The 18,827-nt window shown below is 45.6% G+C and overlaps 1 protein-coding gene across 1 annotated transcript; it reads left to right on the forward strand.

Moving 5' to 3' along the window:
* The first annotated feature begins 9,093 nt into the window (after positions 1-9,093).
* On the forward strand, positions 9,094-10,530 carry LOC122032814. The gene is made up of 2 exons (XM_042592128.1): positions 9,094-9,678; positions 9,871-10,530. The coding sequence occupies exons 1-2, from the start codon at positions 9,094-9,096 to the stop codon at positions 10,528-10,530; spliced, it is 1,245 nt and encodes a 414-aa protein (XP_042448062.1).
* The last annotated feature ends 8,297 nt before the right edge of the window (positions 10,531-18,827 follow it).

Here is an 18,827-nt window from a genome sequence, read left to right on the forward strand (position 1 = left end):
GGAGAGAATGAAATCCTTCCATTGATTCTTTCCGAGGATGGCTATTTATAGCTTCCAAGGAATACGAAGAGTTAAGCTTTCAATTAATTCATCATTTATGATCTTCATTAATAAGGAAGATGAAGAGTTATAGGTTCCATAAATTCTTCATTTATGACCTTCATTATGATAACTCTTCAAATTCTTCATTAATAATCATTATGATGACTCTTCGAATTCTCCATTAATATCATGATTATGGCTATTCGAATTCTCTCTTCTTTATATCAAATAAATTCATATTTGATCTTTATCTCGACTAGCTTCCGATACCATTGTTCATGTCTACATGCTATGCGTGCGATCCTCTAGGTTTTATACACGAAGGCAGTGTAAATCCATACACAGACTAAGGTAACAGTTTAGCAACTGTTTTTAGCCACCCAACGCGATAAAATTAATATCAGTCATGAACTGTAAACCACTATGAACCGATTACTGTGTAATTCAATCTCTTCATCTAAAGCCTACATCCCAATTAATTCAGTACATTATGCATCATTACCAAATTAATTGTTTTACTTGATTTCCAAGATATAATAGACTCCTCTTGAATGATAAATCATTCCTCCCATGGCCAAGGATTTTGAGTCACTAATATCTCTATCAAGCGGCCAGGATGTTAACTCCTAATCCAAGAGAGCGATGAATCCTCTATTGACTAAATACTATTCTCTCTACATTTTTTCATACACCCAACTACCGTATTAATCACAATCCGATTAAAGACTGCTTTTAACGACGTCAAAGCACATAACTCCATACATAGAATAAATGAAGGTCTCAAGTCAAAAGATCAGTTACACTCGTTCATAAGAGGAATAACCAATGATACTTAATATGTGGTCTCCTCTTGAGCGGGTCGTGTCCAGTGTACCTCTAAACTCAAGGCACCCCCAAGTACAACTTGGATATCCATCCTTCTGGTCTATCTCGACCTAGTCATACTCAGCGTTAATCTAGATATCCATGCCCCCTCTAGATATCTATCCGATCAAGGACTGTTTTCAGATTAATATACCCATTAATCTATGAGACTTTATCATTAATCATATACGTACAGAAAATTAAATAATTAATGATAAATTCTTACTTTTATTAATTAATCATCCGCAAAATACATAAGGAGTGTCTTGGCACATAAGTGCACACACTAACAATCTCCCACTTGCACTATTGCCAAACACTACGGACTCTCAGTTCTAGGCTCCTCACATGGGTCTCATGTTTCTGTAGATGTGAGGACTTTGTGAGTGGGTCTACGATATTCTCGCTGGTATCTACTCTGCTAACCAACACACCACCTCTCTGAACAATCTCCCTAAGGAGGTGATACTTCCTTAGTACATGCTTGGATCGTTGGTGAGACCTTGGCTCCTTTGCCTGTGTTATGGCCGCATTATTGTCACAGTATAGCACAACTTGATCAACAATACTAGAAACCACTTCAAGCTCCGCTATGAAGTTCTTAATCCACACAGCTTCCTTTGCTGCCTCTGAAGCTGCTATGTACTCGGACTCAGCTGTTGAATCTGCAACTGTCTCCTGCTTGGAACTCCTCCAGCAAACAGTTGCACCATTCAGATACAACACATATCCTTGTTGCGACTTCAGATCATCCTGATCTGTTTGAAAACTTGCGTCAGTATATCCTCTGACGACTAATTCCTCGTCTCCTCCAAAAACTAAAAACATGTTCTTTGTTCTTCTAAGATACTTGAGGATAGTCTTTACCGCAATCTAATGACCCTCTCCAGGATCTGACTGATATCTACTCGTCATGCTTAATGCATACGAGACATCTGGTCTAGTGCATATCATAGCATACATTATGGACCCTATAGCCGAAGTATAAGGTATCTTGTCCATTCTACTTCTTTCCTCTTGTGTTCTTGGACACATAGGTTTGGAAAGATGTACACCATGTGACACTGGTAAATATCCTCTTTTGGAGTCCTGCATGCCGAATCTATTCAGCATTTTATCAATGTATACACCTTGACTCAACCCTAGTAACCTGCTTTGTCTATCTCGGTATATTCTAATACCTAAGACATAGGTTGCATCTCCAAGATCTTTCATTAAGAAACACTCTCCCAACCAGGTCTTGGTAGATTCTAGGCTAGGGATGTTATTGCCTATAAGAAGTATGTCATCAACATACAACACTAGGAACGTAATCTTGCTCCCACTAACCTTCTTGTAAACGCAAGGTTCTTCTGGATTCTTGATAAAAGAAAAATCTTTAATGGCTCCGTCAAATCGCAGATTCCAACTCCGAGATACTTGCTTTAGTTCATAAATGGACTTCTTGAGCTTACATACTTTATTGTTGTTCTCGGATTTTATAAAACCGGGAGGTTGTACCATATATACTTCCTCCTGTAACCTTTCATTTAGGAAAGCAATTTTAACATCCATTTGCCAAATCTCGTAGTTCTTGTAAGCTGCTATAGCTAGCAAAATTCTAATGGACTTAAGCATTACAACGGACGAAAATGTTTCATCATAGTCAATTCCATGACATTGATTGAAACCCTTTGCCACAAGCCTAGTTTTATAGGTACTTATGTTCCCATCCATGTCAATCTTTTTCTTGAATATCCATTTGCACCCTATGAGTTTTACCCCAACTGGCACATCAACCAACTCCCAAACTTGGTTGGTGTACATGGAGTCCATTTCAGATTTCATGGCTTCCAGCCATTTCTCAGAATCATTTGAAGCAACTGCTTCCTCGTAAGTCGACGGTTCATCATCTTCGATGAGTAGCACTTCCTCATCTTGGGTTACCAGCCAACCATATTTGTTTGGCTCTCGATGTATTCTTGTAGACTTACGTTGATCTCGCGTTTCTTGAGCAGTCCCAGATGAATGAGACACTTGTGCTTGTGGCACTGTCTCATTGTCCAACTGTTCACCTTCCAACCTGTTTGTTTGTCCAACTGTTCACCTTCCAACCTGTTTGTAGAGTCTATAATTTCTTCAATACTTACTTTACTCCCACTATTTTCTTTAGAAATAAATTATTTTTCCAAGAAAGTAGCATACCGAGCAACAATAACTTTGTCTCACTTGGGAGATAAAAATAATATCCCATTGTAACTTTGGGATAACCTACAAACATACACTTTATGGATCTTGCTACAAGCTTATTAGAATTTTCATTCTTCACGTAAGCATCACAACCCCATATCTTTAGATAAGACAAATTTGGTTTCTTTCCAAACCATAACTCATAAGAAGTCTTATCTACTGTCTTGGTAGGAACTCGGTTAAGTGTGTATGCTGGTGTTTCTAAGGTATAACCCCAAAATGATATTGGAAGACTTGCATGACTTATCATTGATCTAACCATATCCACTTTATGGAAGCATCACAAACATACACTTTATGGATCTTGCTACAAGCTCATTAGAATTTTCATTCTTCACGTAAGCATCACAACCCCATATCTTTAGATAAGACAAATTTGGTTTCTTTCCAAACCATAACTCATAAGGAGTCTTATCTACTGTCTTGGTAGGAACTCGGTTAAGTGTGTATGCTGCTGTTTCTAAGGTATAACCCCAAAATGATATTGGAAGACTTGCATGACTTATCATTGATCTAACCATATCCATGAGTGTCCGATTTCTCCTTTCCGAAACACCATTCCACTCTGGCGTCCTAGGAGGTGTAAGTTGGGAAATTGTCCCACACTCTTTTAGGTAATCAATGAACTCTTGGGTTAGATACTCGCCACCTCGATCACTCCGAAGGGCCTTAATCTTCTTACCAAGTTGATTTTCTACCTCATTCTTGAACTCCTTAAATGTGTCTAGAGTTTCAGACTTATGTCTCATTAAGTAGACATATCCATATCTACTTAAATCGTCAATAAAAGTCACGAAGTAGGTATACGCTCCTCTAGCCTGAACTTGCAATGACCCACAAACATCACTATGTATGAGTTCTAGTGGTTCCTTTGCCCGTTGACCTATCTTGGTGAATGGCTTCTTGGTCATTTTTCCTTGTAAACACGCTTCGCATGTATTTATGGGCTCTAATTCAAAAGAGTCCAAATACCCATTACTGAGTAGTCTAGCAATGCGTTTCTGGGTTATATGACCAAGTCTACAGTGCCAGAGGTATGTTAAGTTTAAGTCATGTAATTTCTGTTTCTTACTTTCAATACAATAGATCGGTTCATCTAAGTTAAGAACATAAAGACCATTATTCAATGAACCATTCCCATAGAATATATTATTCAAATAAAAGGAACATAACTTGTCCTTGAATTGAAATACAAATCCCTTGGTGTCTAAGCTTGATACCGAAATGATATTCTTTGAGAAACTAGGAACAAAATAACAAATTTCTAAGTTCAAAACAAGTCCACTAGGCAAATTTATTGAATAGGTTCCTACAGCTAACGCAGCAACTCTCGCTCCATTAACTACTCGTAGGTCCATTTCTCCCTTGGACACCGTCTGAAGTCACTTAGACCCTGCATGTTCGCACAAATGTGAGAACTACTTTCAAAATCTATGACTCATGATGAAGAAACAGAAAGATTGCACTCTATCATAAAGATACCTAAAGCATCAGCTCCACTAGCATTCTTCTTAATGAAAATATAACAGTTTTTCTTCCAGTGACCTTTCTTGCCATAATAGAAGCACATGGCCTCCTTCTCATCAGATTGGGGGTACCTGCATCCCTTTCTTAAGCTTCTTCTGAGCTTGATATTTAGGATTCTTCACTGCATTAGCCTTGGGATTGAAGTTCCCGGTGCTTGGGCGCTTGTTGGTCTTTCTGACCATCATTGCATGCAGTGAAGGATTTACCTTCATATCCTTCTCAGCAGTTTTCAACATTACCATGAAATCAATCAAACTCTTGTCCATGCTGTTCATGTTGAAGTTCAACACAAACTGAGAAAATGATGGAGGTAGTGACGATAAGACTAGGTCAACAGCCAAGTCCTGGTCTAACTTGGAACCTAAGCTCTCAAGCCTCTCTATGTACCAGATCATCTTGAGTACATGAGGCCCAACTTGGTTTCCTTCCTCCAGCATGGTACAAAATAGTGCTCGAGAGGTTTCATACCTCTCTACTCTCGCACTCTCTTGAAAGAGCTCATGCAAGTGCTAATCAATCTCCCTAGCACTCTTGTTCTCATGCTGTCTCTGCAACTCAGGAGACATAGAAGACAACATGATGCATTGCACATCCAGTGCATCTTCCATATATTGAGAATAATATGACTGATCTTCCTCTAATGCATCGGGTGTAGGCTCTTTCAGTGGTTCGTCTTCAAGCACATAAATTTTTCTCTCATGTCTTAAGATGATTTTCAGTTTCTTATACCAATCTAGGTAGTTGGAACCGAGGAGGATATTCTCTTTCTCGAGAATGCTTCGCAGAGATAAGGTACTTGTGTTTGCCATCTAAAATTTAAAGCGGAGTTTTAGTATTTATGGAATTATTTAATAAAGATCTTTTATAACTCCTATTATTTTATTCAAGTCCAAGATCCCTCACTGTTAGAATCGGGAATTAGTTGGTAACAAATCCTAATAGGACCAAAACCCTGAATCATATAGAATGCACACAGTCGAGCTGTACCTACATGCTATATTCATCAAGTAGGTCTTAACTTGCCAATCACAAATCTATGTGATTTTCGATATATTCTTGTCGAGCCTTATATTCTCAACACTTGCCCCTCAAATTAGTTAACCTTAGCTGAGCTAAACAAGTCAACGAATTTGAGTTAGGTCTACCCACTAATAATTATAATAAATTATAGATGTTTTGACATAAGCCCACAGCTGAGCTGTACCGACTTTATGTAAAAACTCTAACTATCATCATATTTATTAGTGGAGGGCTTTTAACAAATCTTGACTTTAATATATTTAAGGGATTTTATAATTATTAAAAATGTCTCACCATAATTAACTTCTTGTGCACTTGCACAATCTCATTACAAGATTTACCTCCATAATCCTTATAGTCTTTTAAGACAAATAGGCCTCGGAGATTTTTAACATGTTAATCTACTTATGGCACAAGGAATTTATATCTAAATTACAACATGTATTACTCTATAGGTTTTAAAAAAAAATTCATTTCTACCATGAAATGTTAAGGCATATAATATGAAATAAAGAAATTAAGATTTCTTTGAAATCTCTCGAAACACTGATTCTTCAAATAAATTTTGAAGGATAAGTTTCGTACTATATGATCCAACCACGAATTGCTCTGATACAACTATTGGGTTCGGAGCGCAGCGGAAGACATATATATTGATCATGGATCTTTTCGTGGTACATATAGTTTTGCACAAAAGTAATATAAACATACCTCGAGTCCTCGATGAGTGTGAATAATATCACAGATAGATAGACAGATAAGCGCCCCACGTGTGACTCTTCTAGCGGTATCCACGCGCACTAGATCACGAACTTGACACGATCCGTTAGGTGCTAGCCTCTTGGATCGACAAAGCCTTGGAAGCACTACCGATCTCTTCCGGTGGAAGAAGAAGTTGACAAAGGAGAAAAGGAGAGAATGAAATCCTTCCATTGATTCTTTTCGAGGATGGCTATTTATAGCTTCCAAGGAATACGAAGAGTTAAGCTTTCAATTAATTCATTATTTATGATCTTCATTAATAAGGAAGATGAAGAGTTATAGGTTCCATAAATTCTTCATTTATGATCTTCATTATGATAACTGTTCAAATTCTTCATTAATAATCATTATGATGACTCTTCGAATTCTCCATTAATCATCATCCTGTCCGAAAGCTGAATCAACGGATGCTGGGTACGTGGCGCTCTCCAGTTGCTGACATGGATCTTTAACTGCTTATGCGAACTTTCGGCGATCCTGCAAAGAAGTCGGGCCGGGAAGGGGTTCCCGGCGACGACCCAACGACTCTCAAGTCAGAAAAACGAATAGCAAGAAAGTGGCTCCAGGGATCTCAGATTGCATACCTCCGGTGAAGTCTAATGGCTTATATATAGAGCCACGGGAGCTTGGTGCACATAATCTGAAGTGTACACGTGTCATACCCCATACCACAGCATGGGCTTGTCAGAAGAGCATGTCTGACTCCATGCCGCCGCAGTCTGAGCGTCTTTTCGACGGGACAGCAAAACCTTCTCTCCCCCATACTGAGTATGGTCTGATCTTTGAACATGCCTGTTGTCAGCAACAGGGGTTACTGAAATGACGTTCACACTGTCCTCTATTCCTTGACTTCCGTTTCCCGGATCGACCGTCCAGCCGCTCGGCCAGAACATTCGTCTGGTCTGGCGTAGGCGACCGTCCGTCCGGGAAAGCTCAGGGTCGTCCCTCCGCTCGGCTCTCATCGCCTGAGACCTTGGCCGATCAAGCAAACGGCTCGGCCTTCATTCGTGCGCTGTCTCACGGCCGGGCGGATCATCCGCTCGGCCATACGCTCTTTCCTTAGAAATATTGGCGCCCGGTCGGGTGGTTGTCCTTTCGGGTAAGGGGCATTGCCTGGTGATCGGCATGTCTTGCCTGCTCTTCGAGTCCATGGGATGGCCCCCCCCCCTTGACTGCCAACCTCCACGTGTCGTTGTACCCCCTTTATGAGGGCCCTCCGGTCTTATCACCAGATCACTTGCCTCCCCCTCAAGTCTAGTCGAAGGAGGCGGAGTCCGACTGACTGGACTGCCGATCTGATTAAGGGTCGCTATATCGGGCCGCTCGGCCGGGTTAGAGAATGCTCATCCACTTGGCTTACATTCTTTTTCATGCCCGTTCAGCTTCATCACTGGATAGACGGTCGGTGTTAACGCTCGCGGCACGTGCGCTGCGCGCGGTGACAGGCGTTCATTAAATGCGCCCTGTGTCTTGCTAACACGTGGCGCTCCCGCTATCGTCAGCGTACGGCGCTGGCCTCACCTCCGATGGGACAGCCGCCGTTTGAAATGAACGGCTGGATGATGGCCTCGTTCTTTACGACCTGAATCGGACGGCGGAGGCTGCTCGAGGCTAACGTTATAAAGCTGGCGACTTTTCTTCTCCGCCGCATTCCTGCTTCATCGATCCCCGACGCCCCGCTGCTCCTTCTTCTCCAGCGACCTCGCTTCTCAACTCTCCGACGACCCCGAGGCCCCTTGCGACCATCCTTTTGCTCGTAAGCCTTTCTTTTCCTCGCTTCCTCCCTCCTTTTCTTGTTGTTGGTTGCCTCTTTCATTCTGCCACCTTCATCCCTTGCTTTATTTCCCTTTCCTTTTATCCCGCATTCCTTCCTTGCCCTCGAACATGACTAGTACTTCACAGCCGACAGGCGGCGCTCCTAGTCTATGGTACACGACCATAGAGAGCCGGTTTGACGAGGAGGACGCCCTGCGCCTCACTCGGACATATAGCCTGCCGACCGACCACCACATAGTATTAGCCACCCCTACCAACCGGCCTCATAACCCGCCGCCCGGCACCGTTCTTTTCTTCCGAGACCAATTTTTGGCCGGGCTACGCTTTCCTCCACATAAATTTTTCTTACAAGTGTGTAACTATTTTCGCATCCCGCTCGGCCAGCTGGTTCCGAACTCCATTAGGCTGCTAAGCGGGGTGGTAATTCTCTTTAAACTGAACGACATCCCACTAGACCCCAAAGTCTTCCACTATTTTTACTACCCTAAGCAGGCCGAGTGGGGTACTTTCGTTTTTCAATCTAGGATAGGTTTTGTCCTTTTTGATAATATGCCGAGCTCCAACAAACACTGGAAGGAGCACTTTTTCTACATGCGCTTCCCCGAGCCACCGGCCTTCCGTATTAACTGGCAGACGGCGGTGCCAACACAACTGGAGCTCGGCAAGTTTAAGAGCGATCCGGCCTATCTTCATGCGGCCGACCGGCTGGTCGGCCAGCGCTACAACATCGACAAGCTGCTCCTTCCGGGAGTAATGTATATATTCGTCTTGTCCCCAATCCCAGCTGACCTGCCTTGCAGCATGAGTAAGTTCTCTTATCGTCCCCTTTCTTTTGTTCTAACTAATTTATTCTTTGCTTCTGCAGCCGAAGTCATGTGGCGCGCCAAGGCTACCGAACGGCTGAAACTAAGAGCCGCTGAGATCGAGGCGGCCAAGAATAGGGAGGTCACCGAGTGGGGCTTGGCCTCAGCTGGTCCGACCACCGGAGAGGGTGAGGGGACTCAGATTGTCCCTGAAGCCTTAGCTGCTTCTGCCTCTATCAGCGAGGCTGCGGGCGATATAGAGCCCTCTACTCAAGTCGGGGTAGAGGGCCGCTCGGCCGACGAAGCCCCCCTAGCAGCTCGGAAGCGCGGGCGGCCAGAGCGAATCTCTCAGCCGACCCCATCTGATGAACAACGTTCTGAGCGGGGTGAGGAAGCTCCGGTGATCTCCGGGACGGTCTCCATAGAGAGTACCCCCACGCCGCTCGGCTCTCCAATCGCTACCTCCGAGGTGCTGCCCGCCAGTCCTCCCCAAACCATGCGTCTCCTTAGACGATTGGGCGAACGTCCTTCCTCCACCGGCGAGCCATCTGGTAAAGCAGCTGCGCCCCAGGGTGATCCGAGCGGCCCGAGGTTGATAAAAACCGTCCTGCGCCTCCCGTCGGAAGAATACTTAGCAGCTGCTGATTGGCCATCGGTTCCCGAGTAGCAGATCACGCTTACGGGTCCTCTCGCCAAAGCCTGGGAGGACGCTCGGCTCCGTATTGTACTCCTGACTCCCAGTCAGCTAGGGGACAACAATTTACAACAGGCGACCGGGGTATGTTCACCGCCTTGTTGGTTACTTGGATTTGGATTTAGCTTCTAACTCGCTCCTATCCATTTGCAGAACTGGGTGGAGCAGATTGCCATCAGCAACCGCCTAGCCGAGCTAGAGGACGAGTTGAAAAAGCTCAAAGCCGTGGGAGAAAGCAGACAATCAACGACCGCTCTGGAGAAGGCCAAAAAGCTACTGGAGGCCGAACGGGGTAAGTCCTCCGACCTGTCGAGCGAAGTGGCTCGACTCGAGGCTTTAGTCAAGCAGCGGGACAAGGAAATAAAGACCGCGACCACCCGGAAGCGCAAAGCCATTGACGACATGGATATGATGAAGGTAGAGAACCAGGGGCTAGAGCAGCGAGTGAAGGACATGGACGTCTCATTGACTGCCGAACGGGAGGGCCGCTCGGCCGACCAGGCTAAAGCGGAGGGGGCTCTGAAAGATCTTCAAGCTGCCCTTGACGCTTCTAAAGCTATTCTTAAAGAATATCAAGACGGGGAGCCCGATCGGTCGGCGGAGGCGCGCAAAGCTTTCGTCCGCTCGGATGAATTTGGTGAAAAGTTCAGTGACAAGTTGTCCTTAACTTTTGAAGAGGCGATCAAGGTGGCGGTAGACTATCTGAAGACCAAGGGCCACATACCAGCCGAGCTGTCGATCCCCTCCGAAGATCTGGCGGTCATGATGGGCTCCATCCTCGATTCTCTTTTTAATTTTGATGATAGTGAATGAAGGGTTTATGAAATTTCTTTAAGTGTTTGCTGTCTTTTGTATGCTGGTCGTTCGAGGTGAATACTATTATAAATTTTGTCTTTCCGCTGTTCGGCGTAAAAGAATTTTCTTCTTTTGTTATTTGTTTGTTTGACCAGCATCCATTCTTTAACTTTTGCCTCGGTCCTAATTTTCTCATGCCAAGTACATTTTATAAAGGAGCCGCTCGGCCACACGATGTCTTTATTCTCGCCTTAACGGCAGGCCCGATCATGGGTCGGCCTTTACAACCGAGGACCACGCAAAAAGCTACCCGTCCGGCGGCTTTATAGACTCTGGTTGCCCGCCTTTTAACGTCGATTTTTACCGCCGGAGCTCGACGGTCTTCCGCTCGGAGGGTTTATAGACGCCGGCTCGTCTCTCAATTTTTAACGTCGGAGCTCGACGGTCTTCCGCTAGGAGGGTTTATAGACGCCGGCTCGTCTCTCGATTTTTAACGTCGGGGCTTGACGGTCTTCCACTCGGAGGGTTTATAGACGCTGGCTCGTCTCTCGATTTTTAACGTCGGAGCTTGACGGTCTTCCGTTCGGAGGGTTTATAGACGCTGGCTCGTCTCTCGATTTTTAACGTCGGAGCTCGACGGTCTTCCGCTCGGAGGGTTTATAGACGCCGGCTCGTCTCTCGATTTTTAATGTCGGAGCTCGACGGTCTTCCGCTCGGAGGGTTTATAGACGCCGGCTCGTCTCTCGATTTTTAACGTCGGAGCTCGACGGTCTTCCGCTCGAAGGATTTATAGACGCCGGCTCGTCTCTCGATTTTTAATGTCGGAGTTCGACGGTCTTAGGGCTGGTTTGACACGGCCGCTCTTCATTTTAACGTCGGAGCTCGGCGGTCTTCCGCTCCGAGGTATAGACGCCGGCTCGTCTCGATTTTTAACGTCGGAGCTCGGCGGTCTTCCAAAGGGTTTATAGACGCAGGCTCGTCTCTCGATTTTAACGTCGGGCTCGGCGGTCTTCCGCTCGGAGGGTTTATAGACGCCGGCTCATCTCTCGATTTTTAACGTCGAAGCTCGACGGTCTTCCGCTCGGAGGGTTTATAGACACCGGCTCGTCTCTCGATATTTAACGTCGGAGCTCGACGGTCTTCCGCTCGGAGGATTTATAGACGTTGGCTCGTCTCTCGATATTTAACGTCGGAGCTCGACGGTCTTCCGCTCGGAGGGTTTATAGATGCCGGCTCGTCTCTCGATTTTTAACGTCGGAGCTCGACGGTCTTCCGCTCGGAGGGTTTATAGATGCCGGCTCTGTAGGACCGTTGGGCCGGCTAGAAGGGGGAGTTGAATAGCCCTGCAGAAATCAAAACACAAACCAACCCTTCTCGAACTCTTAAACTGACACATGTAAAATAATCAAAGCAATAAACTAAGATCAGAACAGGAAATGAGGCACCAGGTTTTGACTTGGTTACAACCGGGGAGGTTGTTAATCTAAGAAAGATGATCGCACTAGAATTTCTCCTTCAGGCGGAGAAGCCTCTTACAAAGTTGAAGCGCACAACAGAAGCTAACTACAGAAAGCGTACAAGTGTTTGAAAGAAATGCGTGAGTTCTGAATTAATGAAAAGCTTCTGGACCAAGGCTATATTTATAGCCTTGGTTGCGGCGCCTGGAAGGGTTCCGGGTGCCCTGGGGGGATAAATTTTATCCCCCAACGTTCAGATCGAGTTTTGACTTGATCTGGTGAAAATACTGGGTCCGGGCTCCCGGAAGGGTTCCGGGCGCCCCGGGCTGCTCCGGGCGCCCCGGGCTGCTCCGGGCACCCCAGACTGTTCCGGGCGCCCCGGAGCCCAAAGTCAACAGTCGTTGACTTTTTCGTCTGGGACCTCTTCTCTGGTTCAGTCCCGCCTCGGTTCGGTTCTTCTTCTCCGGATCCGCTCACTTGGGTGATCTCTGCCATCCGGAAAAGGGCTCACTCGAACCCAACTTCCGGTCTTCTCGAGCGGGCTTCCCTCCGGCTTCTCGTCCCTCGGAATCGCCGCGTGTTTCCTTCTCGTCCGCCGGCGTACTCATCCGCAGTCTTCGTCCCTTAGACGCCTGCGTCTCTTGCTCCCCGAGCAATCTTCCGCTCCGGCTTTCGTCCCTTGGAACCACCGCACGCTTCCTTCTCGTCCACTGGGGTACTCTTCCGCAGCACCTCGTCCCTCGGACTGTCGTCCTTCTCGCTAGCTGCGTCTTCCGCTCGACTACCTGTATTCCTAAGCTCCTGCACACTTAGACACAAGGTTAGAAACACACAGGATCTAACTTAACTTGTTGATCACACCAAAACAACCTTGGGGTTCCAACAATCTCCCCCTTTTTGGTGTGATCAACCCAAGTTAAGCTAGGGTAAAATAGACTTTAAATAAAATTAAGTAACTTAACTTAATTTGCAATTTAAGTACAAAAAGATAGCAAAAAAATAACTCTATCTACCTCAGTAAAAAAGATAGACAAAAAAATTAAATCTATCTACCTCCCCCTAGACTTATACTTTCCCTTCTCCCCCTTTGATCACAAAAAAATGGGGTTCCAAGAGAAACAATCTAAATTTGAGCAAAATCTCTAAGTAATTTGAGCATAAATTTCTAATTTCAGAAAATCTTTTAACTTAAGAAAGAATGCTTTTTGAGAATTTTTAAGCACATAAATGACTTAGTCAATTTAAAAATTTCTAAGTAAGTAAATTTCTAAATTGAAATAAAATGTTTTGAATAACCCTTTTTAAAGCACTAATTAATTCTTGTATTAATGCTTCATTAGTAAGTTAATTAAACATTTATTTCAATATTTTGGCTTCCAGGTCGTGGCGAGGCACTTGGCCTTCTTGGTTATTGGAACAACAACCACTTCCTTAGACAAAGCCTCATAAAGAAATTCTTTGTTTAATTTTCTCACTTAAAGCGCTAATTTTAATTTTAAAATTAATTTAAGCATGATTTAGGAACCCAATATAGGTTCCAACCTACTGGATTAACTAAAAAGTTTTTAGGAACATATTTTCTTGAAATGTTCCTAATTTGTCCAGGGTGATATTTAAAGTACCAATTTAAATTATTAAATCTTCTAACATTGGTTTTAGATGAACATGCATGGTTTTTCAAGTTATCTACTTGAATTTTCAAATCATCATTTTCAAGTTTCAATTTTACATTTGCTAGTTTTAATTTATCTAATTCTTCTAAGGGACAAGATTTAGCTAGAATTACTTTTAAATTTTTATTTTCACTTTCTAATTTGCAGCAATCTTTTGTTAAAAGTTTAACAAACTTAAACATTTTATCGGGAGGAAGAGATCGTACCTGACTTACCTTGTCGATCTCGTTGTTCGTTTCTCCCCCTGAGCTGCTGCTTTCTTCCGACGTGTCTCCCCCTTCATCGATGCTCTCGATGCTCATTTCGGAAGAGCTTGAATCGCAGTCGTCGTCTTGATGACTTGCCATCAGTGCGAGTCCGGAGAAAGCTTCGACTTCCGATTCGGACAATGTATCATCCCACGTCGCCTTTAGGGCCTTTCGCCTTTGGATAGGCTTCTTACCCTTCTCCTTGTCCTTGTTCTTCAGCTTGGGGCAGTTGTCCTTGACGCGCCCTTCTTCGTCGCAGTGGTAGCAACGGATCGTTCTTTTCCTCTTTCCCTGCGGATGGTTAGTAGATCTGGATTTACAAAGTTTCTTGAATCTTCTTACCATCATTACCATTTCCTCGTCGTCGAGAGAGGATTCCGATTCTGGTTTGTCTCTCGAGGCTTTGAGGGCGACGTTGTTTTTAGGCTCCTTCATTCCTGCACATCTTGACTCATGCACTTCAAATGTTGAAAAGAATTCTTCTAATGAAATCTTTTCTAAATCTTTAGAAATGTAAAATGCATCTACTAATGATGCCCATTTGGTATTTCTAGGAAAGGAATTTAAAGCGTACCTGAGCGAATCTCGGTTGCTTACCTTTTCTCCGAGATTCGAAAGACCGATGATAATTTCTTTTATTCTCGAGTGTAGATGCGCGACTGACTCGTCTTCCCCAAGTCGCAGGCTGGTGAGCTGATTGCGAAGCAGATCTCATCTGGCGAGCTTAGCTTCGGACGTTCCTTCATGCAGCTCGAGGAACTTCTCCCAAAGTTCCTTTGCAGAGTTGTATTTACCGATCCTGTTGACTTCTTGAGGCGGAAGAACGCTTAGCGGATGGTACTCTACTTTGCCGTTCGCTACGAAGTCGACCTGCTCTTTTTTTGTCCATTTATCTATTTCCTTGTCCTCTGGAGCTTGAAAGCCAAGTTTCATTGTTAAAAATAATTCAATATCTGTTGTAAGAAATACCTGCATATGTTTTTTCCAAGTGGCGAAATCCCCTTCGAATTTCGGCGGGTGAATGCTTGGTCCGGCCATCTCGTTGCTTCGTTCGGCGGTTAGTCCTCCTGAAGCGCCTTGGCTCTGATACCACTTGTAGGACCGTTGGACCGGCTAGAAGGGGGGGTTGAATAGCCCTGCAGAAATCAAAACACAAACCAACCCTTCTCGAACTCTTAAACTGACACTTGTAAAATAATCAAAGCAATAAACTAAGATCAGAACAGAAAACGAGGCACCAGGTTTTGACTTGGTTACAACCGGGGAGGTTGTTAATCCAAGAAATATGATCGCACTAGAATTTCTCCTTCAGGCGGAGAAGCCTCTTACAAAGTTGAAGCGCACAACAGAAGCTAACTACAGAAAGCTTACAAGTGTTTGAAAGAAATGCGTGAGTTCTGAATTAATGAAAAGCTTCTGGACCAAGGCTATATTTATAGCCTTGGTCGGGGCGCCTGGAAGGGTTCCGGGCGCCCTGGGGGGGGGGGGGATAAATTTTATCCCCCAACGTTCAGATCAAGTTTTGACTTGATCTGGTGAAAATACTGGGTCCGGGCGCCCGGAAGGGTTTCGGGCGCCCCGGGCTGCTCCGGGCGCTCCGGGCTGCTCTGGGCGCCCCGGGCTGCTCCGGGCGCCCCGGGCTGCTCCGGGCGCCTAATAACTAGCGTTTTTATATGTTATTTTGGATCTTGGACTTGATATTTTTATCCTCTCATATGCTTAATTCTGTATTTATATCATGTTTTATGAGTTGAGATTTATTTAGAGCGTTGATCTATTTTTTCCTATATTTTTCTGATATTTTATCTAAAATATGCATCTTGTTTTGTAGGGAAGTAATCTGGACCATTTATCAAGATCCATGATCAAGACATCAAGGAGATCCAAAGAAGTAAAGCCTCCAATTCAAATCCAATTCAAAACCCACTTTTAAAGCCCAAACTTGAAGCCCAATGTCAAAGCCCAATTTCAATTCTTATTGGATCTGGATCCGGATCTCACTCAAGAATTTCAACCCGAAATCCAAGATCCAAACCTATTAAGAAACCCCTCTTTCTCACCCGCATGACACAGTGCCGACGTTCGGCTCGCGTTTTCCTCTTCCAGCGGCTAGGGCACACCAGCGCCACCTCTCCTTCCTTTCTTCTCTCCGGCCGGCGGCTTCTCCTCTTTCCTTCCTTGTCGCCGGCCGGTCCTCCACATCCTTTCCCTCTTCCTGGTGTCTGCATCGGCTAGGGTACGCGAGTCCGACGCCCTTTCCTCTTTCTCCCGATCAAAGACGACGAAGCGACAGCGGCGATTTCCGGCAGATCTGCACCAACGACGTTCACTGGGCCTTGCTGGAGAGGTTTCTCCAGAAGGTTCTTCATCCACCTCGCATCCAGTCGAGTTTCCTGCCGGGCACGGTGAAGAAGGCAGTGATTCTCCGACGAGGCTTCGAGTTTTGGGTATTCTCCGGCGTTCATTCCATTTCCCTCTACAGCAGCAGCGGAGCTCAAGGTCTCTGCCGAAAACGGAGAAGAAGGCAGCGATTTAGGGTTCCAGCACCCAATTCCCCTTCGTCAGAGAATTTCCAGCCGGATTTCTTCCAAGCTCTGATACCACACGACTCGTTCCTGCCGGACACGGTGAAGATGGCAGCGTAGGGTTGACAGTTCTTGGAAGTTTTCCTTCATTTCCGGCAGCTTTCCAAGGAGAGGTTTCTTCAAGGATTTCGCGCTTCCACCGCAGTTGATTGCAGTTCCGACCAGTAACGTCAGCCGTCCACCAGATTCAGGAGATTTCCGAGTGACAGTGGTCTTCTTTCTCGGTGATTCTGTAGTGACAGACAGAGTACTTTGTGCGTGTTTGACTGTGGAGAAGTGGATTGGTTAATTAGGATTTACTTGCTTTGTTTGGTAAATTCTGTTGAATTTACTTAATTACTGTCTTGTTGCTTCATTTATGTTTGTTTGTGTTCTTTGGTATGTTTTCATGTTAGTTCTGTTGATGATTATGCTTGTGTCGTAGTGTGACAATGCGATGTAAGTATATTCTTCAATGGTTAGATAGAATTGTAGGTTAGTTTTAGTTATGCTTGTTTTACTATCTGTTATGTTTGTTTGTTATACCTGTAGAAGGTGTAGCTTGTAGCGTAGAGTGACACTGCGTTATAGGTTCATCTTTGCTGGTTAGTTAGGATTTCAATTATTGCATTAGGTTTAGAGAACAAAACCCCCAAACAAACCCCTTGGTTCGATCTTGTCTGAAAACAAACGTCCTATTCACTGGTTCCGCGAGAGAGACGATCCGGTCCTCTACTATACTACCTTAGTGTAGGTTAAGGGGTTCGGTTGAGTATAAATGAATTAATTTTATTTACGAGTGTGACAGACTCGCTGTCAGCGCCCCGGAGCCCAAAGTCAACAGTCGTTGACTTTTTCGTCCAGGACCTCTTCTCTGGTTCAGTCCCGCCTCGGTCCGGTTCTTCTCCTCCGGATCCGCTCACTTGGGTGATCTCTGGCATCCGGAAAAGGGCTCACCCGAACCCAACTTCCGGTCTTCTCGAGCAGGCTTCCCTCCGGCTTCTCGTCCCTCGGAATCGCCGCGTGTTTCCTTCTCGTCCGCCGGCGTACTCATCCGCAGTCTTCATCCCTCAGACGCCTGCGTCTCTTGCTCCCCGAGCAATCTTCCGCTCCGGCTTTCGTCCCTCGGAACCACCGCACGCTTCCTTCTCGTCCACTGGGGTACTCTTCCGCAGCACCTCGTCCCTCGGACTGTCGTCCTTCTCGCTAGCTGCGTCTTCCGCTCGACTACCTGTGTTCCTAAGCTCCTGCACACTTAGACACAAGGTTAGAAACACATAGGACCTAACTTAACTTATTGATCACACCAAAACAACCTTGGGGTTCCAACAGGCTCGTCTCTCAATTTTTAACGTCGGAGCTCGACGGTCTTCCGCTCGGAGGGTATATAGACGCCGGCTCGTCTCTCGATTTTTAACATCGGAGCTCGACGGTCTTCCGCTCGAAGGGTTTATAGACGCCGGCTCGTCTCTCGATATTTAACGTCGGAGCTCGACGGTCTTCCGCTCGGAGGGTTTATAGACGCCGGCTCGTCTCTCGATTTTTAACGTCGGAGCTCGACGGTCTTCCGCTCGGAGGGTTTATAGACGCCGGCTCGTCTCTCGATTTTTAACGTCGGAGCTCGACGGTCTTCCGCTCGGAGGTTTATAGGCGTCGGCTCGTCTCTCGATTTTTAACGTCGAGCTCGGCGGTCTTCCGCTCGGAGGGTTTATAGACGTCGGCTCGTCTCTCGTTTTTAACGTCGGAGCTCGGATCTTCCGCTCGGAGGGTTTATAGACGCCGGCTCGTCTCGATATTTAACATCGGAGCTCGGCGGTCTTCGCTCGGAGGGTTTATAGACCGGCTCGTCTCTCGATTTTAACGTCGGGCTCGGCGGTCTTCCGCTCGGAGGGTTTATAGGCGCTCGTCTCGATTTTTAACGTCGAAGCTCGACGGTCTTCCGCTCGGAGGATTTATAGACACCGACTCGTCTCTCGATATTTAACGTCGGAGCTCGACGGTCTTCCGCTTAAAGGGTTTATAGACGCCAGCTCGTCTCTCGATATTTAACGTCGGAGCTCGACGGTCTTCCGCTCGGAGGGTTTATAGACGCCGGCTCGTCTCTCGATTTTTAACGTCGGAGCTCGACTGTCTTCCGCTCGGAGGTTTATAGCCGGCTCGTCTCTCAATTTTAACGTCGAGCTCGGCGGTCTTTCGCTCGGAGGGTTTATAGGCGGTTCGTCTCTCGATTTTTAACGTCGGAGCTCGACGGTCTTCCGCTCGGAGGGTTTATAGACGCCGGCTCGTCTCTCGATTTTTAACGTCGGAGCTCGACAGTCTTCCGCTCGGAGGGTTTATAGACGCCGTCTCGTCCCTCGATTTTTAACGTCGGAG

This window comes from Zingiber officinale, chromosome 11A (genome assembly GCF_018446385.1).
Source record: "Zingiber officinale cultivar Zhangliang chromosome 11A, Zo_v1.1, whole genome shotgun sequence".
Classification (NCBI taxonomy): Eukaryota; Viridiplantae; Streptophyta; class Magnoliopsida; order Zingiberales; family Zingiberaceae; genus Zingiber; species Zingiber officinale.

What these genes read in the sequence shown, in the direction of transcription:
- LOC122032814 (XM_042592128.1), top strand. Translation starts at nt 9,094, where the DNA reads ATGTGGCGCGCCAAGGCTACCGAACGGCTGAAACTAAGAGCCGCTGAG. An exon ending in CAGCTGCTGATTGGCCATCG is followed by an intron (nt 9,679 to 9,870) that starts GTTCCCGAGTAG and finishes ATCCATTTGCAG; the next exon opens with AACTGGGTGGAGCAGATTGC.